At 37.4% G+C, this 26,255-nt stretch overlaps 1 protein-coding gene across 7 annotated transcripts in view; it reads right to left on the reverse strand.

Moving 5' to 3' along the window:
• The window catches only part of BMP2K (BMP2 inducible kinase), a 117,111-nt gene that overhangs the window by 20,618 nt on the left and 70,238 nt on the right, over nt 1-26,255 (reverse strand). For all 7 annotated transcript variants that reach the window (XM_086405174.1, XM_086405172.1, XM_086405168.1 and 4 more), the window contains 7 exons: nt 21,257-21,360; nt 18,366-18,445; nt 13,434-13,594; nt 8,964-9,148; nt 7,747-7,845; nt 6,762-6,946; nt 5,848-6,005 (listed from right to left, as the gene is read on the reverse strand). In XM_086405174.1, the coding sequence (XP_086261300.1) occupies nt 5,848-6,005; nt 6,762-6,946; nt 7,747-7,845; nt 8,964-9,148; nt 13,434-13,594; nt 18,366-18,445; nt 21,257-21,355 (967 nt within the window). In that variant the 5' untranslated portion in view covers nt 21,356-21,360. The remainder of the gene's footprint in view (nt 1-5,847; nt 6,006-6,761; nt 6,947-7,746; nt 7,846-8,963; nt 9,149-13,433; nt 13,595-18,365; nt 18,446-21,256; nt 21,361-26,255) is intronic.

Here is a 26,255-nt window from a genome sequence, read left to right on the forward strand (position 1 = left end):
TCATTTTTTCCATTCAATAAATAGCTGAGCATCTAGTATGTGCCAGGCACTGTTCTAGAGCATGGGCATACAACAGCAAACAAAAAGAAGACTCCTGCCCTCATGGAGGTTACATGCTAGCATGGAAGAACGACTAATAAGAAAGAAACACAAGGAATACCGACTTAAAAACAAAGTGAGAGAGAAATATGTAGAGCACGATAAAAGGAAATAAGGGAGCAGGCACAGGTTGCAGTAATAAATAGAGTGAATGGAGTGATGCCAACAGGTGCCTGGTGAGAAAAGATTCCCAGGAGGTGGAAGTGGATTCCTGGGAAAGAACAGACAGGCAGAGAAAGTGCCAGAGCAGAGGCTCAAAGGTAGAAGCAGGTCTGGTATGTGTGAAGATTTAGTGTATCCTGATTCCCTAGTAGTGATTATTTTTCCCTGCCCTTAAACTCTGCACAACCCAGGCACTTTATCAGTTGACAACTTCTGGATTTCTGTAAAATGTCTCTTTATCCTCTGATTCCTGATAATCAGATCCATTCTACCCTTACAGATATTTTAAGCATTCCCAGGACTATTCTTTTCATGTTTGAGGAATTCTGTGGGTAAACTGGCTTCTTCCCAGGCCAGGTGGCTCAACAGTAAAGAATCTGCCTGCCAATGCAGGAGAAGCAGGAGACATGGATTCGATCCCTGGGTCGGGAAGATCCCCTGGAGAAGCAAACAGCAATCTACTCTGGTATTCTTGCCTGGAAAATTCCATGGACAGAGGAACCTGGTGGGCTACAGTCCATGGAGTTGCAGAGTCAGCCAGGACTAATCGTCCGCACACATGCGCACACACACACACAATGGGTAAACTATGCTGATTTCATGTGAGTTCTAAGGGATGGCAGGAGGGGAGGGGAAATCCAGATCGAATTAGACTTCTCTAAAAAGACTATTAACTGCAGAGTGAGGTAAAAAGCCCCAAGTTAAAGCAGCAATCTCTTAGGACAGTGCTTCTCAAATTTAATGTGCATTCTAAACACCTGGGGAGTTGTTAAAATGCAGATCAGACTGGGTGGTTCTGCAATGGATCTTGAGATTCTCAATTCAACAGGCTCCCAGATGCCAGGACACTGCTGGTCCAGAGAGTGCAGGTTTGAGAAGACAAGGCCCTAAAGTCTGAGGTATTTTGAAAATACTTAATTATTGCTATGGACAACTGACCCTTGGAACACCTTTATGATATAATTATCAGTTTTATGGCTAAAACTAAGTCTATTAATATACACATGAAACTTCAGGTTGTTTAAATTTTTACTTAAAATTTTGAATGAAACACTAATATTTTAAGGCAACAAACCTGACAACTGATTTATGTACAAATAAAACTTTCAAAACTCAAGAGGTTATTTTCAAATCCAATATAGAAATAGAAAGCAATGAAAATTCAATTTAGATGTTCTTTTTCAAAATAGTCATTGTATCCTTAATTCAGGAAATCAGTAACAAATGCTGTTTGTACTATGAAAAAAATATAAAGGCTACCATGCAGGAGTAATATTTTTTTATATATGGGGTCCCCACAATTTAAAATATGAAGATACTGTTCTGTACAAAGTTCATGTATCCAATTATTTCAAAACAGGAAGCAGAATAAACTCACTATCAAGTGAATCATGTTCTCATTGTTCCACAAAATAGGATAAATTTTTCCAAGAAGGATTTTTTTTTTTTAATCATTTAGATTTCTAAAGTTCTCATGATAATCTGAATCCCAGGGCACAACTATGTATAAATAAAAACTAATGAAATGGTATGTAGAGTTACTTTTCAAATACAGTCACCCCTAAAATGTATTTAAGCTCCATTTTCAAAGAACTTTTGTTTTCTTTTTCTGAATTGTTTTCTTTTCATTAGAGTAAAACTTAAGCTTGATTTGTAACTTACCTCTTCCTGCCTTCCCAAAATATTTGTGCTGAATGAAGACAGCATTTTTTCAAGAATTTTAATAGATACAGATGGCAAAAATAGACAATTTTAAAATTTTAGAATCAAATTATATTCCATAATATCATCAGAAAAATGAATATACTCTAAAAAGTTAATTCAACAGCTTATATGGATGGATAATGGCTTGAACAGCCAAAAGGTTAAAGAATAACATTTAAAAGTAGAGTCATCATCTGATACTTTGACACCATTCTAATATGCCTGAAAAGTTCTGTTATTCTGCCCTAAAAGAACAGCAATAGGTCTGAATCAGGTTAAAATGGTGAGAGGTAATGTTTTACCACAAACTAAGTTTATATACTGATACTAATATCTACTTCATACTGTGGCTTCAGTCAAAGAAAAAAAACGCACATTCAGTAGAATACGCAAAGGAGCCACAGACTTTAGTTTTTTCGACTCTTCCTTTTAGTTATTTTGATGCAATTTTAAACAGAAATAAACAATAAATCCATAAACAAGAAAATATATCATCAAATATTACTTGTAATTAATGTGTAGAGCTACACGACTATTCAAAGGCAAGTTAAATTTTCCCAAAGCAAACACCCATATTCTAATCAGTGCTTAATGTATTAAAGATTATGACAATTGGATTTCTAAAGTTAACATATGAATCTGAATGTTTTGATACAAAAGACCATGAAAAATACAAGTTTAAATTTTAAAAAAATATTGAGACTAGCTTTATTAATAATGCTTAATTTCAATGTAATATTTTGGTCTTAAATAGGAACAGGTTAAAAATCCCAAACCATAAATACTGTTATACTGAAAGCAAAAGCAAGAAGATTTTGACTCATATTTTATGTTAACTCCCTTGGCCAGGTGGATTCCACTGTTTTCTTAAAAATGATTAAAAAAACGGGTTTTTAAATTACCAATTACGAATATCTTAGAATTGTAACATCTCAAAATTTTAGAATTACTGCCTGCAAAATACAAGTAGAGTATTTCCTAGACAGTACATCTTTTTTCTTTTTTTTCAAAATAAATAACCACATACTATTTTAAAAATAAAACTTCAAATGGCAATGTTTTATTCTGAACAATCATTATATGGGCAATGCCAGTATTTTTAAGGTCCAAACATAAAAGTATTCAGTTTCTCACTGGAAAGCTTTCATAAGCCAAATATAAAAAATCTTTAAAAAGACTTTGAAAATTTGTTGATAAATATCTGTGCTGATAAAAAAGATAAATTTGGCATTTCACATTCATTGGTAATTTATTTCTTCAATTTGGAAAATGTTGATAGAGACAGAGGAACCAACCAGTAATGACCAACAATCATTTTCCACTACACCATTAGTGTATTGAAACTCAAGGTTCTAGAAGAGATCCATCTGTGTAATTTAAATCTTATCAAGTAGATCAAATATTAGATACCTTATTGCTTTTGAGTGAAAGGAGTGCTAATGATGACTCAGCTTTACAATTAAGTCAAATGCGGGAGGAAATCTTTCTAAACTATATTCTATACATTACTGATTTCTTCATAAACTTTATTAAAGACATTTCACTTTTTTTGAAGCCCATTACTGTGCCTATCAATTATTAGAAGCTTCCCTGGTGGCTCAGTTGGTAAAAAATCTGTCTGCAATGCAGAAGACCTAGGTTAGATCCCTGGGCTGGGAAGATCCCCTGGAGAAGGGAATGGCAACACACTCCAATATTCTTGCCTGGAGTAGTCAATCTCTTTCCATGCTGTCATAAATCACTTCTGCTGTTGACATGTTTGCCCACAAAACCCCTTCCATTTGTTTTTTTAATTGCCAGCTGAGAAACCTGACAGCTTAGATATAATTTTTAAATGCTTTTTATAGAAAAATAACCTCAGAAATAAGACCCCAAAGACTTACACAGAAGGTAAAAAAAGTGGAAGTGGCATTTATGGAGTGCAGACTATTGAACCTTCTTGACAACCCTATGAGATAAGCATCATTATAACCAGTTTAGAAATGAGCAAGTGAACAGCAGTTAAGTAACTTTACAGAGTTACACCTAGTTAAATGGCACGGCCAGGTATCAGAATTCATGCTTTCTGCTGCTATGTGCTAACTTAAGTAAATCATCCTTGTGACAATGAGTTCAATAGCTCAGGAACCATCTAGGCGGTTTTCCAAATGGCTGAGTTGTTTCCAAGTCTGACCTTTAGATAAAGTTCCTCCTGCACTTTCATTTGGAACCTAATATCTTTTCATAACTAATACTGCAGTGAACTCTCTCTTTGGCATACACATGTATACAAATACAAACACAAATTACACATGTGAGCAGACCTTTAAGTTTGAAAGCAAATATTTAGCTGGTTAAGAGTTTTACAAGCTAAATCCAATTTTTATGAAGTATATACCTGTATGCCATTCCTGCCTGTGCAAAGTAACTAACACGTGGTGTTATCATAAATTCTAGGGAGCTTAGAGTAACATTTTTATGAGGTATAGAATAATGTGAATACTTTACCCATTCCATAAACTGATTGATGTTTTTAAAACAGTGTGGACAGGAGTTTTCACCCAGAGAGTAGAAAATACTGATTTAGCAAACCTTTATTACTATCCTGCTTAGAATACATTAAAATGAATACTTTAATTTTATCTTTTGCTTTAAAAATAATCCTATAAGTTACAATGATTGGTTACCCCCTATATCTCCCTACCATCTCTCTAAAGGAAAGAGATACTTTTCTTTTTTAAAAACCCTGCTTTTTAGCCAACTCAACATAAATTGTAGGAAAAATGCCAAACAAAAAATGTTGTGGTTTAAAAATAATTTTTTTAATGAAAAAATGTAAATTGGTTTTACCAAAGTTAACAAACCTTTATTAAAGGCTCAGAACTCATTTTTATATCTGTATTTAATCAATTTAATTTTTCATAATCATATAACCAATAAGTAAAATACAAATTTAAATTCCAAACAACTATTCTTACATGAATTCAGGGCATTTATAAACTTTAACATAAAATATATATCAATTTGAAACAAAGTACTTCACCTAATAAATGTTCTCATAAGGCCAGCTACCGAAAACAAAATAGAAACTAGGAACTGTAACTAATGACCTTTTCACATGCAAAATGGGGAAAAACACTTGGCACAGGCACTCATGCGCACACACACACCCAAGACTCAGAGAACTGATAATTAAAATTTCAGGAGCGAGTTTTCACTACTGTTTCGCAAGCTCCTCAAAACACTCCACATATCTCTTTTCCAAAAAATAATTTCTAATATATGTACGGTGAGGTTTGACAAATGTATTAGGTAGTTTAATAAAAGGCAATGACTGCAAGTAAAAACATTGAGATATCTGATATAAGATGGAAAAGAATTTATTTCACTTTTGCCATACCAGGATAACAAAGCAGCCCTTTTATGTCACCACTCATTCAAAGGGCATTACAAAACATTAACATAATGTAGTAGCCCATGTTTTCTTTCAGGCACTTTCAAAGGGCATCTCAGACCCACAAAATCTTCTAATGAGTGTGCAAGAAAACAGAGCTGCAAAATGATTAGTAAGGCAAGATACTAATGTCTCCCTTTTTATTTGAACATTAACTTTCCATTTTTTGGAGGTTTCTGAATTAACATTCAAAGATATACAGTATTTAAGTGTTAGGAATCAACATATTATCAGTAATCTTAGGTTTAATAGCTACCATCAAGCAACTGATTTCTAATGCACACAAGATAGTATGATAGTATATGTAAAAGAAGATGGCCTGAATTTTGCCCTCAAATGCGCAAAAAGAATTTTCTCTTTACCATCCCAAAACAGTCTTTGGCCTTGCTGAATAATTACAGAGCTGTTATTTTACTGTGAAGCAAAATAAGCCTTCAAGTGTCCCTTACTTGATCTGAGAAGGTCAAATTCTCTGTCCAACAGTTCCTCTTCTGTTAACTTGGAGAAATTGTCCTCTCCAAAAGGATTCCACCCTGACATATCAGGTGGGTTACTGATGTTCTTCTGATTTGTCATATTTGCAACTGCCTCTTTACCAGCAATTGACCTAGAGTAAAAATTAAAAGACGAAAAAAAATTATAACTGAAAACTTTTAAGTGTCCTGGTTCATACTTTATAAATACTTGATAAAGCAAATCATTTTATTATGATGGAGGTGGTAGATAAGGACATGCATTGGGAGAGGGACCACATGGGATTTGAATCACCTCCATAAAGGTCACTAGCTGTTCACCCTTGGGCAAGTTCCTTGACCTCTGTAGGTCTCAACTTCCTCATCTGTGAAACAGAAGAAGCAGTATCTACCTCATAGGGTTACTGAGAAGATTAAATGATTTAATACATGTAAAGCAAAGAGAACATAAATAAATAAGCCTTCAATAAATATTAACTATTATTATCAGAGTGAATAAACCTTAAAGTGAAAATCAGCTGCCGTAACAAACAGTACCACTCTAAAATCACTACTTAATAAAGTGATTTTATGCCCTGGTTGTGCTGAGACACCACAATAGCTTTGCTTTTGACAATAATTTTCCTTTTCCTTTTCTTAGCCTTAAATGCTGCTGGATGTTGCTAAGCCTTATCTGCAGATAGCAGTTATCAGAATTAACAGATGAAAATGGAAAAGAGGACAGAGACGCACAGGGACCAGAGGAGAGGACTAGTAAGAGAAAAGGGGGAACTCGAAAAAAAGATGGGCTCCAAATTCAGGAGCCACTTGAATTGATGAAATGACTCCAACTCCATGATAACACCCATTCCCACAATGATTTCCTTTGTATTCAGTGGAAAAATACTTGCCTATTGGCACTATAAGAGGAGTCCATCATGGGTCCAACCTGAGCTGGAAGTGACGAAGAGTAGGACACTAAGGCTGGGGAGAACTCTTGAGGGGAGGTGAGATACTCTGGTGATGCCTGTGGTTGAGACTGCGGATGCTGAGCGAGCATCTGCTGCTGCAAGAAAGCCTGCTGGTACTGCTGCATCTGAAACAAAATATGCCATCACACAAAACAACACCCAAGGGCGCTAAGCACCATCAGCAGTGCACCTATTTACTTCAGTGCCCTTATTTACTTCATTCCTTCCTTTTAACACTGGCAACAAATCAGAAACTGGAAAATCAACTTTTATCTGAAGGAGCAGCTTCTGCAGAACACTACAACAAGGTAAAATAAATCTATTTAAGAAGCTGTTTAACTGGACTTATTGTAGTGATCATTCTGTAATATAGACACACAACAAATTATTACATTATCTACCTGAAACTAACATAATCTTATGTCAATTATACCTCAATTTTTAAGAAACTGGAAAGTTAGGCTCACCTAGCAGGATTCAAAAATTCTCCTTTAAATAGTTTAAGAAAAAAACAATACAGTAGTTTAAAGTCACTTGGTATGGTGGTTGCTATAAAAAAAGGTCAAACTATTTCTCTGAAGCAAATGTAATTTTCCTTTGGGCTTCCTTCCTTACTTTTTTTTATTCAACAGACATTTGTCAAATGAAAGAAACATATGACAAGATATCCTGGGTGAGCAGTCATCTCCTTATACTATGAGATAAGAGAAAAATACTATCAGTCAATTATGATCTGCCAAATCCAGGTTCAACCCAATGTAAAACTGCTTGAGCATACATAACTGGCTTTGATAAAATATACGTTCATTAATTAACTTGAGTTAATTCTGAATTATTAAATTCTAGAAAATACTATTCACACTGTGAATCCCAACACTGGAGTGTATACTCCAAAAGCAACCTCTGAAAGTTATGTAACACTTACCATTGCAGGATATTGTGATGCGGAAGGTTGTGGCTGATACACCGAATGCACTAACAACTGCTGCTGAAGCATCTGTTGCTGCTGCACTGCATGCTGATACTGCAATTTGAAAAACAAATTCAGTAATATTACTCATGCCACTTTTGTCCCATAGCCTTTTATTCTGAAGTATTGATCCTACCGTAACAATGACTTGGGTATTCAATAGTCAAACACTAATGTGAAATACCTGGAATACCTATAATCAGTAAGTGACTGGAACTTACATCTGTTTATTGGAACTGGTTTCAAAATTATCAATGCAACATAATAGATTCAACTAAAAGCAATTTCCAGCACAGTTTAAGGATGTCTGGAAGAAACCTAAACCCATTTACTAGTTGATGAAGACCCCTGAAGTGATTTGTCTGCAGGAATTATAACGGTAAATTCCCACTCTCCTCTGTCTCCCCTTCAATGATATCTTCTGGCCATCCAATGGCACCCCTATTTAACTCCTCTTCACTCTGGGTCTATCAGTCAAGAGCAGACCACAAGTACACCCATAAGAAGTGTTATGCATACAATTGGCTCAAAAATAGTTCAGGAAATGATAGAAAGATGATAACAACAGCCATTAATATAAAATAGCTTAGTGACACTAGAAATCTGCAGGTTCTGATGAGGCAAAGGACAAAACAGAAGTCAAGGTCATTTTTTTCTATGTCCCTTCTAAATGCTGACCCCCATACACCTACACACATACATAACACACACATAACCCAACACAGGCAAAAAAAGAAAAACATAAAAATAAGAACAAGAACCCAAGACAATGCTACCTCTGAAAGCCTAATACCACCTTTTCAACAACATTATTAGTCTATATATATATATATATATATGAACTCAAAACATAACTCAAAAGATACTGCTCATCATAAACTGCAGTACTTTTTTGTGGTGCCAAATGACTGGGTGAACATTCTTTGCTTCGTAAAGCCAAAATGCAGCCTATTTCCACAGAGCATTCTGAAGTATCTCACAGAATGCAAATAAAATGCATTTTCTTTAATAAGCAGGAAACTGAGCAAACTGTTTATTTCAGTCCACCGTTCAACGTACCCATGATACAAAAGGGAATTCACTGCTTTTTACAATTGGCAAGAATCTCACAGCTATAGAAGCTATAAATACAAAAGATACAGATACTTCTGCATCTCAAGTAACAGAATCACCTGCTGCATATAAGCATCCTGAAGAAGCTGCTGCTGCTGGTGAGGATGGCGGTGCTGCAGATGAAGCTGCTGCAGTCTCCAGTCTCCCTGCTGTAGCTGCTGAAGGACTCGATGCTGCTGTGGAGGCTGCTGAGTGGGCCCCTGACCCAGTAAAATCTCAGGGCCATTTCCAGGTTTCAGTGGTCCTAAAAGAGGTTTTCAAAAACTTATATGAATATAATCATGATTTCAAGGGGGTAGGATGGATAGGAAAATTGGAACTGAAATACATACACTATCACGTATAAAACAGATAACTAATGAGAAGCTACTGTATAGCACAGGGCACTCTGCTCAATGTTCTGTGCTGACCTAAATGAGAAGGACGGCAAAAAAGGGCCGATATATGTATAGGTAGAGCTGATTCACCTCGTTGCATAGCAGAAACTAATACAACACTGCAAAGCAAATACACTCCATTTCATGGAGTAAAAATGAAAAATACTCATGATTTCAATAAAATGGTTGGATTTCAAAACACTCATTTCAGTAGTCATTAACCAAGGCATTATATCCTTATTTTATAGAAACTTCCATATGAATGGAGTCTAAATAGATTATTTACTATAGCAAAAGAATTCATGAAAGTTAATTTGGACAGTTACAACTTATGAACAAGTCGCTATCTTAGAAACACGTCATTTTCCACTCTCTCTCCATGGACACACCAGCCAGGCCAGTTTGAAACGTTCCACATTTCTCAACTGTATGATGAGTCTGAGTCTGCATCCTGAGTCTGCGTGTTTGCTGACAGGATTCTCTAACCAAAATGCCAGTTTCCACACACTGCAACTGTTGTTATCCTTTAAAATTATCTCAAATCTCTCCTCCTTGTTCTTTCATCTAAAGCTTCCACTTGGTTTTATAACATTTATTTCCGCACTGCACACATTAACTGTTTACATGGCTATTTCCTAACTAGTACCCCTGAGAGATGGGGTGAAGTCTTATTATTTATTTTAGCACCCCGAAGAACTTTTTAAATAACAGATATTCAAAATTAAATGCTACTGTAGAAAAATCTACTAACACTGGCTCCTAAATAGGCATTTATTTATAAGCTTTATAAACCGTACCACAGGAAAACCCTACAAATAAACTTCGGAAATAACCTAAAGAGGATGAAATACACAACTTCAAAAGAGAAAATGACGATAATTTCTATATTATCTTCCAACAAGTTACTGTAAATTCATATGTGACTATTCAATCCTAAGGGGGAAAAGGAGGGAGCATGCAAGGAGAAAGAGAAGAACTCTTTCTCATCAATGTTAATGTCCTCAAACCTCCATAGGCCTTAAATACAGCATCTCTAGGAAGATAGTTTTATGACTATTTCTAACTCTTCTAAAGAAAAGTTATGACCAACCTAGATAGCATATTAAAAAGCAGAGACATTACTTTGTCAACAAAGTTCCGTCTAGTCAAGGCTATGGTTTTTCCAGTGGTCATGTATGGATGTGAGAGTTGGACTGTGAAGAAAGCTGAGCACTGAAGAATTGATGCTTTTGAACTGTGGTGTTGGAGAAGACTCTTGAGAGTCCCTTGGACTGCAAGGAGATCCAAGCAGTCCATCCTAAAGGAGATCAGTCCTGGGTGTTCATTGGAAGGACTGATGTTGAAGCTGAAACTCCAATACTTTGGTCACCTGATGCAAAGAGCTGACTCATTAGAAAAGACCCTGATGCTGGGAAAGATTGAAGGCAGGAGGATAAGGGGATGACAGAGGATGAGATGGTTGGATAGCATCACCAACTCAATGGACATGGGTTTGGGTGGACTCTAGGAGTTGGTGACGGACAGGGAGGCCTGGTGTGCTGCAGTTCATGGGGTCGCAAAGAGTCAGACACGACTGAGCGACTGAACTGAAATGAACTGAACTCTTCCAATTATAAGAAAATGCATGTTTCTTTTAATTATTCTTGAAAATGTTTATAAAATACAAGGAACCTGTATGCACCTTTGGCCACGTGATGCAAAGAGCCGACTCATTAGAAAAGACCCTGATGCTGGGAAAGACTGAAGGCAGGAGGAGGGGACGACAGAGGACAAGATGGTTGGGTGGCATCACCGACTCGATGGACATGGGTTTGAGCAAGCTCTGGGAGACGGTGAAGGACGGGGAAGCCTGCCATGCTGCAGTCCATGGGGTCACAAGGAGTCAGACATGACTGAAAAACGACTCTTAAAATTATAAGAATATGCATGTTCCTTTTAAATTATTCTTAAAAGTGTTTATAAAAATACAAGGAAGCTCTATGCACTATGCATACAGATTTATGCATAGCTCTCCAAAGTTTATTGTTGTTACTGAATCTCTAAGTCATGTCCCACTCTTCTGTGACCCCATGGACTATAGTTGGCCAGGATCCTCCGTCCATGGGATTTCCCAAGCAAGAATACTGGAGTGGGTTGCCATTTCTTTCTCCAGGGGATCTTCCCAATCCTGGAATCAAACCCAGGTCTCCTGTATTGGCAGGCAGATTCTCTACCACTGAGCCACCTGGGAGGCCCCCGCAAAGCATACTAAGTTTATAAAAAATCAAGCTGTAGAGAAGTGTATCGAGTATGAATGCATTTGTATTTAACCCAACATGAATTTTTTACATCTGTGTTTACACATGCAAAAACACAAAAAGGACTGGGAGGAGGTACACCAAACTGTTGCTAGTCTACTCCAGGAAGAAAAAGAATGGAGATATCTACAGTTTTCTGAATATTACTTCTTTGTATGAATTTTTTTTTAATTTTATTCATGTGTTACTTTTATGTAAGATTTAATGGGAAAAGAAATCTTAAGAGATGTATACATATGGGGGAAGGGGTTTTTTTCCCCCAACTTAAACTGGAAGCATGTAAGAAGAAGTACTGCCCCTGACATGGGGAGACAGGCCTGACACCCCTGCATGGAAGATTCTCCTGATAAATGTGAACAGTTTTACAGAACAGCAGCATCAGACAAGGCTATCCTGTGACAGTGATGGATCATGACAAGCCCACTCCATAATCATGTCTCAACACTGGCAAAATCAGGAACACTGTCCAAATCACAAAAATGACCAAACTTCTCTCAATCCTGGTCAATGTGACTGAATGCTGCTTCATTTCCAAATGAGGCTTTTCGAGCTCTCCTTCTACATAATGATATTATATCCCTACCTCCCCCAAATTACCAAAAACAAGCCCAACCCCTTTCATAAGTCATTTCAGATACCTTCTTACTGAGATACTCCCACAGATTTCCAGGGTATCTGAATAATAAAATTTATTCAAATATAAGTGTGTTCCTAGTGGTCTCTGGCTGAAGGGCTGAAATAAATGATAAGTAGCATCCCCAACCCAGAAAGGTATAAAAAGGGAAATTAACATTGAATGCTTACTATGAAACAGAATTTTCCAAGATACAATACACCTTGTTATTTACTCTTTAAAACAGAATAGCTGTTTTCCCATTTTACAGAAGAGACAACAGTGAGGCTAAGAAATGGTAAAAGGGGAATGAGACATAAAGACTTCGTATTTCCCTATTTTCCCTTTTCAATAGAATACTCCTCCGTCGGGTATACCTGATCACCACAGGCATATGTGACATCAGATAATATACTGTCTTCTTGAGCATATATTTTACTTAATAGTAGTAATAATAGTTAATAGTGAACATTTCTGAAGGACATATTACATGGCAAGCATTACAATGAGCAGTCATTTAATCTTCACAGCAATCCTGTATTTTCATAATACATGCTACTAAAAAGCAGAAGATACAGGACTGAAATTCAGGTTCACGAGACTCCACACGTGGGTTTTTAAGCACTGTGTGTGAGTGCTCAGTTGTTTAGTCATGCTCGACTCTGCAACCTCATGGACTGCAGCCTTTCAGGCTCCTCTGTCCATGGAATTTTCCAGGCAAGGATACTACACTGGGTTGCCATTTCCTACTCCAGCAGATCTTCCCAACCCAGGGACTGAATCCACATCTTCTGCATCTCCTGCACTGGCAAGCAGATTCTTTACCACTGCACCACCGAGGAAGCCCGTTAAGAATATCCTAATTTAAAACATACTGGTTGAAAACAATTTCACACAAATGCTTTGTAAGGCTAGAGTTTCAAATTCTTCCTTTCCAATATAACACAGGAATTTTAGTATCAACTTCAAACCCTACTAGTTGATGATGACTCTAGGGATGAGCAAGTTGTAAGCTTTTTGTACCATACTTTTATACTGCCAGTAACTTAACATTGCTGAGAACATTAGGAAAATAACTAACAGAGTTTATTACACATTAGTAGCTTTATGTTTTTTAAAGTACTATGTAATATACCTGCTTCACAATAAGTCTGCCAATAATTTACACTGCTAAGTAACCAAGCCATAAAAGGTTTATGTAAATCAACTATAAAGGGGACGAGGATGGCAGGGCTGTATTACCTTTTGGTCTGTGATTACCGAATTCACCGGGAGCAGGGACTTTAACAGGTGTTGCTGAACTTTGAATGGTCAGCACACTGGGAGTGGCAGTAGTAGAATTGGCCTTTGGTCTCTGCCTTGGTGCAATTGAGGTTTCTGTTGGTCCAATGGTGTCTGTTATTCTACAACAGAAGAGGACATGTCATTCCAAATACTGGGATTATTTCTAACTTACTATTTGTTCTATGAAGCATCTATTTCAGCAGGTGCATATTTATTATTATTGATGATCATGTTAGTCCTCTTGGCTTCTTCCTAAGTCTCATTATCAAGTATTAAATGTTAATAAAGATAAGGAAGTAAATGAAATAAAATGAACCAACTTCCTCAAACCAGATTGCTTCCACTCATAGTCTGCCACTGAAGCTGGCAGGAAAAAAAGACCTCAGGATTGCTCTTAAGGAGATAAAATAAACACACAGAAGCCTTCTCAGTAAGGTTTTAGACAAAATTGAGAGCCAACTTTCTAAACCAGTCAGAAAAATAAAAATAAACAACAAGTAACAGTCTTCCTTAGCTTGGACTCGGCCTAAGAAAGAAGGAATATGCCCTAGGGCACATAAAACAAAAGAAACCAAAACTTGTAACAGGTGGAGCTACCGGCTCACCTTCATCTTTTCAAATCTTTATCGTCGCTTGACTTAAAACACTGAATGGAAATTATATAAAAGTTTTCACACTAGAACCTAGTTTAGGTCACAGATTTGAGTGGTTAAATGGAAATCAGGAAACACTAAATATAATCTGAGAAGACACTTCTCTTTCAAAAAAAGCCACAAAAAATGTTTAACTTACGTAATTATCAACTCTGCTTTTTATAAATTCAATACAAAAACTCATACTTTTTAATAGGTCTAAGTTCATTTTTCAAAAGGACTGCAATAAAATCTCTTTACCAAGTTCCCTTAGCACATTTTCAAATGACCTGACACTTAAAATTTCTGCGTATGAATGATTCGTCAAGGAGACATCTGCGGCATGTAGAGAAAGTCCTGTCTACCTTACTAAGCTAAGTCACTTCAGTTGTGTCTGACTCTGTGCAACCCCATGGACGGCAGCCCACCACGCTCCACCGTCCCTAGGATTCTCCAGGCAAGAACACTGGAGTGGGTTGCCATTTCCTTCTCCAATGCATGAAAGTGGAAAGTGAAAGTGAAGTCGCTCAGTCATGTCCGACTCTTGGCGACCCCGTGGACTGCAGCCTGCCAGGCTCCTCCATCCATGGGATTTTCCAGGCAAGAGTACTGGAGTGGGTTGCCACTGCCTTCTCCCCTGTCTACCTTAACAGACCTATAGATCTGTCTACTGCACAGATTTGTCATTTTCTCCTCTATCCGTAGACACCACAAGAGGGAGCCCTGTCAACAACTATCTTCTCAGAAAGAAAGGAAGTGAAATTGAATAGAAAGACTTTGGAAAATCATAGAAACACATTGCATACGGGCAGTTTTCTGAAAATAGTATTTATGTTTTAGACGGAATGCAGACGATACAATGAAAACTGAACTAAACTTAAGGCAATAAAAGATCATATGTGCATATAACCAATTATCTCATTTAATCTAAACAAGTATTTATTGAGTTCAAATTATGGATGTGGCAGGCACTAAAGCCCATGCTATACTCTCTAAACTCAAGCAATCTGGTGGAAATATTATATACAGTCTTTCTATTTGTCTAACCATTCTTTATTCAGGGGTAGTATAGGCAAAGCCTCATCCTGCCTTGTTCTGATTTTATTATAAATCACTCCACAGAGGATTCACAACACACACAAGCACAACAAACCTCTAAAAACCATATCGAAAAGCTGTGCAGACTTCCCTGGTGGCTCAATTGTTTAGTCTAGCGTTGCCTAATTTATTTCCCTAATGCAAAGAATTGATGCTTTTGAACTGTGGTGTTGGAGAAGACTCGAGAGTCCCTTGGACTGCAAGGAGATCCAAGCAGTCCATTCTAAAGGAGATCCGTCCTGGGTGTTCTTTGGAAGGACTGATGCTAAAGCTGAAACTCCAGTACTTTGGCCACCTCATGAGAAGAGCTGACTCACCAGAAAAGATTCTGATGCTGGGAGGGGTTGGGGGCAGGAGGAGAAGGGGACGCCAGAGGATGAGATGGCTGGATGGCATCACCAACTCGATGGACATGAGTTTGAGTGAACTCCGGGAGCTGGTGATTGACAGGAAGGCCTGGTGTGCTGCCATTCATGGGGTCGCAAAGAGTCAGATACGACTCAGAGACTGAACTGAACTGAATGCACCAGTATCTATTATACAATCACTGTTACTGATACCCTGCAAACATGACAGTACCCAGTCTTCAAAGAATTTACAGTCTCCCTAGGAAGATATGGCACATGTTCATGAAAATAAAACACAGAAAAAATAATTAGCACTAACACTAGTAATGTCAAGAGTTCGACAGAGGAGTTATTCTACCTTTAACCTAACTTGGCTAGAGAAGGCTCAGGTGAGAACTGGAGGTACAAAAATAAATACGACTTAATCAGATAGTAAAAGACATTAAACAGCCTGTGAAAAAAATGGGAAGAAAATGCCTAGATGAATTAGGCAAAGTGAAAATACAAATTTAACTGAAATGAAAAACTGAGTAATTACTGGTATCAACACTGCTATACAACCTCATTTGCACTATTGTAGTTGACACAGAGCTGATTTTTCTTTTGTTTTGCTTTCTTTTCTTTCCTGCTCACTAACCTGAACAATCTTCCTAAAATATAAACTCTCTCTTCTCTTAAAATCCTTCAGTGTTTCCATCTGCCAGGACAGTGATTCTCAACCCTGCCATCCTGAAGATACAAATCATATAAGTTTCACATGTGTAACAGTCCCAAGAGCAGATGCAAATTTGGGAGGATGGAAAGGAACTTTTAAGAAGTAAAACAAAAAGTTCACAGATTGAAGGTAGGGCAGGCAGATAAAAGTTTTAAAACTTCATAAAAGTTTTAAAACATGTAAATAATACTGGCTATTTAAAGACTCCCCTTCTTCCCCTCATTGGAATACGCCTTTTACATGGAAAAAAAAGATTTTTTACCATTTATAATTTTTCAAGTTCTTTACTGATACTATCAATAAAAAGTAAATTTATATTATTGACCAGTAAGGATCAATGAACCCTATTATTTAATATACATAATATATAGTTTAACATACTATGAATAGCACTGTGAATTTTTGTTAACTATTTCATTTGTTTGTAACTATATAGCTATAGCTTGTGTCATGGTGAAAAGACATTCAAAGCATTATTTTTCAACTGACTCATGCTTTTTAAAAAATTTATACTTACTTAAAGATTTAATCATTGACAAAATAATTATTTTAAAAGACAACAATAAAACTAGCTGACAAGTCTGACAATAATTCATAATGACCATTCAACTATAACAGCAGCTGTTAACTCCAGCTATATTATGAGTAAGACAGTCAGTCGTGCTGGATCCCTCCCTGCAAGTTAGATGTAACTTTACTCCTTTGTCTCTTACTCAAGAGTATTTTAAATTCAAATGAATGAGATAACAGTTTTAGAGTGATGCTATATCTTTTTTAAAAATTAAGTCATTCCCAATGGATATTTCAACAATTTACAAATAGCAGATTATTTCTAACACATCTCACAACCAAGTTCCAAATAGCAAACTGATTATAAGGTTGAAAATTCACCTGCCTAAGGGCCAAAATCCAAACTTCTCAGAATAAAGTTGCTCATGACTGACATTCACCTACCTCCTCAGCTTCATTTCCCAACCTCCTGTAGATGTGCCCTTATTATGCTCCAGTCTTGCAGCTTCACAAAGGCTATTCTCACCTGAAAGGTCTGCCTGTCATAGCTTCCTACCCATTACTCCAAATGACTAGACTATTCATCCTTCAAGAAAGAGTTTAGCAACCCCCACCCCCAGGGAAAGGATTCCCCTGTGCTCCTGTCCTCTGTGCCCAGTCTTTCCCTTCCTCCACTCTCACAGCTGCCTGATCACCTGCAAGTTGTAACTGTTCGCTGGTGTATCTTCACTTGATTATGAACTCCTTAGAAATACACTGCTGCTTTTTCTTTGTGTTCTCCATATCTAGATCCTGCATATAACAAGTGTGTGACAAATGGTTTTATGTATTTCATGTCAAAATACTTTGCATAAGTGAAATACAATACAAAAATCAGCTGTGATCGAGAAATCTCCCCAAATATAAAACTATACCTATGTGATAATCTAAAATACAGTCCTGTCTATTCACTTTTAAACTCAAAAAAAAAGCATGAGGAGAAAAAGTTATCATTAATTCAATCATTACTCAAATTTAGGCCTTAACCTACATAATCTGATCAAACACTAATGCAGTGAATAACTATAAAATTATTCAAAACACTGTAATATTCCATGAGTCTCAAAGAGTCAGACACGACTGAGAGACTGAACAACAAATATTCCTCTATTGGTCTTAAAAATGTTGCCACTGTAACTATTCATTGTAAATTACATACAGCTCTTCTTTTCGTAAATCAATAAAAGGTCACTGCAAATAAAATAAAACATAATATTTCATAAATTAGTTGTCATGTGATGAAATAATGACAAGTGCCACTCATAAGATGACCCAACATAACATCACCAATTACACAATCACCTCATGAAGGTGGAGAGGGAGAAGTTCAAGTGAAACTACTGTCAAACCCTGTTATCTCATACAAAAAAGCTTATTTCGAACTTGCTATCTCAACATCATACCACATGCAGTAAGGAATACAGTATTTTTTGTGGGTGAAGACGCTATTTAATCAATGACATCTGCTAGGATTAAAAATGAGTACTGTTCCCCCTCCCTTTTTTTTTTTAATAAATGCCTTTTCAAATTTCAGCATAGCTTTGCCTACCTGGCTTTTATTTGGCTTTTCCTAGAAGCTGCTTCACTAGCAGTCATCGGCTCAGGAAGAGTTGAAGGAATAGGAGAATTCTTGGAAAAAAAAAATAAAACTTTTCATTTGTTTTCATTTCAATTGCAGAAAGTTTTACTGAAACACTACAAATACATTCTTAAACTTTAAGAGCACTGTCTGTGAAAAACTATTTCTTCACCTCTTCACTTTGTACAAATTGACACATATTTTGCCCAATCTAATCTGCAAATATCACTATGTGTTACACACAAATGTCACTTCCTTATTTGTGTTCCAGAGAAACCCTTGGAAAAAAAACAGAACGATATTATAATATATATTTAGTATACCCACTTTACCAATGGGTATAATATATATACCCCATAATCTGGGTATAAAGGATCACACAATGACTATTTCACACACTGGAAAAAGCAGCAAACACCAAGGACATGAATAAAGTGTTGTTTTACAGACTGGTGGTAATTTTCATGACATTGCTTGTCAAGTCCAGGAAACAAGAGCAGAGGCTTCACTCATTTGCTTCTGCTCTCTAGTGTTCAGTTTACAATAATTACTCAAAAAATGTCACAGTAAGTATTCAATAAATGTTCGCAGAGTGAAAAGCTAAAAATCCAGGCAAATGTTAAATAAAATTCATTACTAGAATGTGAGCAACGACTTTCAGCTTCAACCAAGAATATATTACACTGACATAACAAGAATTTCAAAAATCGAAAAGGAAAGGCACCAAATTTCTTTTTTCTTAGTGGAGTGGATTAAGTTATTCACAAAGGACACCTATAAGAAAAAGTCAGGCCACTCAAGTTGAAAACAGTTTAAAAATCAGTGTTTGATTCTAGACCTTTAATAAACTTACCAGACTTGCCACGTACTGTTAATCCAATATAGTTAAGGACAGGGTGCAGACAACAGATACAATTCAAAGCCTTTTAATGGTATCAGCTATAATACATCTTCCCTGAACTACACACTGCGTTTTATAGTTATTATTTCTAATCCTCATAATTACCATCCTTGTTTTACAGAAAAAGTAACAAAAGTAACTTCCCAAAATATACAAAACCAGTCACTGATAAACACAACCAAGCCCAGTTCAGTTCAGTCCCTCAGTTGTGTCTGACTCTTGGTGATCCCATGGACTGCAGCATGCCAGGCCTCCCTGTCCATCACCAGCTCCTGGAACTTGCTCAAACTAATGTCCATCGAGTCAGTGATGCCATCCAATCATCTCATCCTCTGCCATCCCCTTCTCCTCCTGCCTTCAATCTTTCCCAGCATCAGGGTCTTTTCCAATGAGTCAGCTCTTCGCATCAGGCGGCAAAAGTATTGGAGTTTCAGCTTCAACATCAGCCCTCCCAATGAACACCCAGGACTGATCTCCTTTAGGAGGAACTGTCTGGATCTCCTTGCAGTCCAAGGGACTCGCAAGAGTCTTCTCCAATACCACAGTTCAAAAGCATCAATTCTTCGGCACTTGGTTTTCTTTCTGGTCCAACTCTCACATCCATACATGACTACTGGAAAAACCATAGCTTTGACTAGACAGACCTTTGTTGACAAAGTAATGTCTCTGCTTTTTAATATGCTGTCTAGCTTGCACACAGCTTTTCTTTCAAGGAGTAAGCATCTTTTAATTTCATGGCTGCAGTCACCATTTGCAGTGATTTTGCAGCCCATGAAAATAGTCTCTTACTGTTTCCATTGTTTCCCCATCTGTTTGCCATGAAGTGATGGGACTGGATACCATGATCTTAGTCTTCTGAATGGAGTTTTAAGCCAGCTTTTTTACTCTCCTCTTTCACTTTCATCAAGAGGCTCTTTAGTTCCTCTTTGCTTTCTGCCAAAGGGTGGTGTCATCTGAATATTTGAGGTTACTGATATTTCTCCTAGGAATCTTCATTCCAGCTCGTGCTTCATCCAGCCAGCATTTCACATGATGTACCCTGCATAGAAGTTAAATAAGCAGGGTGACAATATACAGCCTCAATGTACTCCTTTTTCAATTTGGAACCAGTCTGTTGTTCCATGTCCAGTTCTAACTGTTGCTTCTTGACCTGCATACAGATTTCTCAGGATGCAGGTCAGGTGGTCTGGTATTCCCACCTCTTTGAGAATTTTTCCAGTTTGTTGTGATCCACACAGTCAAAGGCTTTGGTGTAGTCAATAAAGCCGAAGTAAATGTTTTTCTGGAAGTCTGTTGCTTTTTCTGTGATCCAACAGATATTGGCAATTTGATCTCTAGTTCCTTTGCCTTTTCTAAATCCAGCTTGAACATCTGGAAGTTCACAGTTCATACACTGTTGAAGCCTGGCTTGGAGAATTCTGAGCATTACTTTGCTAGCATGTGAGATGACTGCAATTGTGTGGAAGTTTGAACATTCTTTGGCATTGCCTTTCTTTGGGACGGGAATGAAAACTGACCTTTTCCAGTCCTGTGGAAATGAACCCACTTCTCTCCATTTACAATGCCTATGCTCTGTACACCAAGGGCAACCAAACTTTCTCGGTTTACAGAATACTGAGTACCTCAGCCATTTTTCATGACACCCCCGGCCCCACTATGCTCCTCAAAAATCTAACAGTCCGGCTTTTTCAATAGTTAATAATAGTCTGTGCTATTTCAGAGATGTCACTGCGATCCCCTCAATGATGTAAAGTGTCCTGCAGTGCCATCAAGTCCACTGTAGCTCCCCAGCACATATACTTTGTATCTGCAACTTTGCATCAAAAGTACTAATTACATATATACCATTAGGTCACCTGTCATGAAACAAGTGACTTTGAAAGTATATATACCCACACATGATGAAATGGATTTTAAATTCATATATACTTATGATACTTATAATACACAAACTACTTACATTGATGTTGGAGACTGGACAATCCTTTTTGGCAAATTTAAATGCAAAATATGACACCTGAAATATATCGGGTCTCCGCTCTGGATCTGGTTCAAGCATGAACCCTACAAGAATAAATCAAAATGTTAAGAAGTTTCACTGAACACAGAAGCAATTAGAGGTACATTAAAAAGACATATACTCCCATTCTAAGATTAGTGATGCTTCCAGTAAACTTTGGGAATGTTTATAGAAAATACAAAAATGGTTATTTTATACATTATCCTAAAGATCGGAGAAGGCAATGGCATCCCACTCCAGTACTCTTGCCTGGAAAATCCCATGGATGGAGGAGCCTGGTAGGCTGCAATCCACGGGGTCACTAAGAGTCGGACATGACTGAGCGACTTCACTTTCATTTTTCACTTTCATGCATTGGAGAAGGGAATGGCAACCCACTCCAGTGTTCTTGCCTGGAGAATCCCAGGGATGGGGGAACCTGGTGGGCTGCCGTCTCTGGGATTGCACAGAGTCGGACACAACTGAAGTGACTTAGCAGCAGCAGCAAGCTAAAGATAAATGAGTCCCTAGGACAGGTCAGTACTGAAAGCATGAATTACAAATATGAATACTCTTCTGAGACTCTGACACAAAACAAAAAGCGAGTTTAGTCAACACTGGGGAATTATTCAAGAAAATTTCTGGGCTATAGTAGGGGTCCTTATTTTCACTATTATCTAAAATAATTTTTACATATCTACTAATATTTTTAGATATCTATTAATTTTTAAGGGCTTGGGAATTATGAAGAGAAGACTAAACTGTATGCATTACAATCTATTTAACAAAGTAGTATAGGGAAGTAGCACAGGGTTGGCACTATAGTTTTCTTAAAACACATTTTCTTCCCACACTGATGACAGCAATATTCATCATAACCTCAGATATGCAGATGACACCACCTTTATGGCAGAAAGTGAAGACGAACTCAAAAGCCTCTTGACGGAAGTGAAAGTGGAAAGTGAAAAAGTTGGCTTGAAGCTAAATATTCAGAAAACGAAGATCATGGCATCCGGTCCCATCACTTCATGGGAAATAGATGGGGAAACAGTGGAAACAGTGTCAGACTTTATTTTTCTGGGCTCCAAAATCACTGCAGATGGTGACTGCAGCCATGAAATTAAAAGACGCTTACTCCTTGGAAGGAAAGTTATGACCAACCTAGATAACATATTCAAAAGCAGAGACATTACTTTGCCAACAAAGGTCCGTCTAGTCAAGGCTATGGTTTTTCCTGTGGTCATGTATGGATGTGAGAGTTGGACTGTGAAGAAGGCTGAGTGCCAAAGAATTGATGCTTTTGAACTGTGGTGTTGGAGAAGACTCTTGAGAGTCCCTTGGACTGCAAGGAGATCCAACCAGTCCATTCTGAAGGAGATCAGCCCTGGGATTTCTTTGGAAGGAATGATGATAAAGCTGAAACTCCAGTACTTTGGCCACCTCATGTGAAGAGTTGACTCACTGGAAAAGACTCTGATGCTGGGAGGGATTGGGGGCAGGAGGAGAAGGGGACGCCAGAGGATGAGATGGCTGGATGGCATCACTGACTCGATGGACTTGAGTCTAAGTGAACTCCGGGAGTTGGTGAGGGACAGGGAGGCCTGGCGCGCTGCGATTCATGGGGTCGCAAAGAGTCGGACACGACTGAGCAACTGATCTGATCTGATCCACAACATGTTTAGAAATACAAGCATAGTTTGACGGTTCTATCATGAACCGTTTTCACACCAATCCTACCGCACTGCTTGAAAGGCCTGACATTTTTTCTAACCAAAATGGCCACTACATTTCTTGAACTACTTGCTAAATTACAATTTTACAAGAAAGCAGACATTTATACTCCATCCTATACATGAAAAAACCATATTTTGTTATGGTATTCTTCATGTTCTAACTCTGCTTCATTGATTAAATTCTTATCGTGTTCTAATCATTTGTAAACCTATTTGCAATGTAAAATTTACAGCATTAATTAGACAATATTCTGAAATTTGCTAACAAAATTGTGTTCAGAGATAAAAGTATATAAATAACTACCTTAATATTACAAATCAAAATTATATCCTCCTTTCAATCATAAGTAATATTACAAATCAAAATTAAATCCTTTCAATCATAAGTAACATTTGAACAAATAATGTGTAATACATCTCCGACAGCATGATAAGTTAACTTGGTTAAAAACATGGTTGTATGGCAAGTGACACTAAGCACAAACAATTTATTTGGGAGATTCTGAATTCAGTTTTATTATATTCTGCATGTCACTTGGTTTTATACACTTAAAAAGGCTAACATATACCACTTATAAAATTGATATTTTATTATTTTATCATCTGTTAGAATGAAATAACTCAAAACATTTAATTCTAATATTTATTAGTTGATATTCAACCTCATTCCAGAAAAGATCTGAAAAATCTACAAGGTTTATTTTATCGGCCAAAATCATATTTTATCTTGATAGCAACAGACATTGTTTAAGAAGCAACAACAGTACATGATATGGGAATACATTTATACAAACTTTTATAAATGCTTATCCATGTAATTTGTAAAAATGAAACAAATCACAAGAAACTTATAAAATTCATAAACTTATAACTTTCTATCCTAATAATTCAGTTTATTTGGCCTTTAAAATCTTATTTCAATACTAGCTAATTATAATTATTTTCCTATAGAGGACTTGAAGTGGCATACAAAACTGTAATTCTTTTTTAGTATATGAGAAAATTAAGACTAATGAAAAAGTAATGGCTGAAAGGGAAAAAAAAAAAAAGAGGGATAATGTTGTCAGTAAAGAAATTACATATGTTTGGTCCTACAATGCGGGGCCAAAACTGGCAAAACTTAGCTCTCTAGCTGTCAACACAGATAGGGCAACATGATCCATTATATGAATTGCAATATTCTTAAAAACAAACCAGGTGCTAAGAAAAAGCACCACGTCTAATACTGAAAGCAAAGCGTAAATTCTCCTTTGATTCTTTCTAAAGATGGTTCACACTGAGTGAACAATGTCCCTAAGAAGCTACAATGAGTGACATACAGTCAGGTCTTACACCTGCCTTCGTGCAGACCAGTGACACAACAACAAAATGCAGTTCAGGAGAAGAAATTCTACAGGAGTAGAGAACAGTGAGGGTATGAAAATACACTTCCCTGGCACGGCATAATCTTGGGAAAGGTTTGTTGAGTATCTAGAGAGGAATGGCAATCCTTTAGGCAATCCTATATATATATTTCTTTTCTTTTACAGTAGATGAGAAGCATTGAAGAAAAATAAATAAATTTGAGCTTTTATGTTTTCTAACCAATATCTGTACAGGTAACTCTCTCTTTCAAGTTAAGCATAGCATATCTCCTAATGATCAAGTAACCAGGCTGTCGGTGGATTGACATCATCTTACAAGCAAACAAAAGGACCTCTAACTCCCCTAGCTCATGTTTTCATGTGGGAATACATTTTCTGGAGGATGTTTAGTTTGTCTGTTGTTGTTGTTGCTGTTTACTCGCCAAGTTGTGTCCAACTCTTTTGCAATCCCATGGACTATAGCCTGCCAGGCTCTTCTGTCCATGGGATTGTCCAGGCAAAAATACTGGAGTAGGTTGCCACTTCCTTCTCCAGGGGATCTTCCTGACCCAGGGATTGAACCCAGGTCACCTGTTTGGCAGGCGGATTCTTTACTGTCTGAGCCACTAGGGAAGCTGTCCCTGGTAACAAAAAGGTTGGGGACTGCTGATTAATGAATACACACGTCTAATTGATCTAAAAGTGAATCAAGTTACTAAGTTTTTTAGAAAAGACAAAGAAGCTAGAATACACCCCTGTTTACCCAACTTAAAATGATCATGTGAGTCACCACAAGACCACTCCCATTAACTTTGCTTCTATTGCAGATATAAAATCAACTTTTAAAAGTATACATGTATGTGTGTGTTAGTTGCTCAGTCATGTCTGACTCTCTGTGACACCACAGATTGTTGCCTGCCATGCTCCTCTGTCCATGGGATTTCCCAGGCAAGAATACTGGCATCGGCTGCCATTTTCTCCTCCAAGGGATCTTCCTGACCCAGGGATAGAACTTGCATCTCCTGTGTCTTCTTGCATTGACAGAAAGATTCTTTATCACTAAGCCACTTGGGAAGCCCAACAGGTGTTGGTAGAATGCGGAAACAAGGAAACCCTTGTGCAATGTTGGTGGGAATGTAAATTGGTACAGCCACTATGGAAAACAGTATGGAGGTATGTCCAAAAGTTGAAAAAAGAACTACCATATAATTCATCAATCCTACTTCTGAGTATGTATCTGAAAGAAACAAAAACTCAAAAAAATATGTGCACCCCTAAGTTCACTGCAGCATTGTTTACAATAGCCAAGGCAAGAAAGCAACTTGTGTCCATCAATGGATGAATGCAAATAGAAAATGTGAAGTGTCTGTGTGTGTGTGTGTGTGTGTGTGTGTGTGTGTGTGTGTACCAATGGAATATTATTCAGTCATTAAAAAAGAGAGAAAGAAATCTTGCCATTTGCAACATGAATAAACATGAGGGTAGCATAATATGCTAAGTAAAATATGTCAGACAGCACTGTGCTGTGCTTAGTCACTCAGTCGTGTCTACTCTTCGCAACCCCATGGACAGTAGCCCGCCAGGCTGCTCTGTCCATGGGATTCTCCAGGCAAGAATACTGGAGTGGGTTGCCATGCCCTCCTCCAGGGGAATCTTCCCAACCCAGGGACTGAACCCAGGTCTCCCGCATTGTAGGCGGATTCTCTACCAACTGAACCACCAGGGAAGTGGGTAGCCTATCCCTTATCCAGAGGATTTTCCTGACCCAGGAATCGAACCAGGGTCTCCTGCATTGCAGGCAGATTCTTTACCAACTGAGCTACCAGGAAAGCCCAGGTCAGACAGAGAAGTTCATTATGTGAGTAACATAATGATTTTATGTAT

Source organism: Bos grunniens, chromosome 6, assembly GCF_055505025.1.
Source record: "Bos grunniens cultivar Pamir isolate PY7600 chromosome 6, Bosgru_T2T1.0, whole genome shotgun sequence".
NCBI classification, from domain to species: Eukaryota; Metazoa; Chordata; class Mammalia; order Artiodactyla; family Bovidae; genus Bos; species Bos grunniens.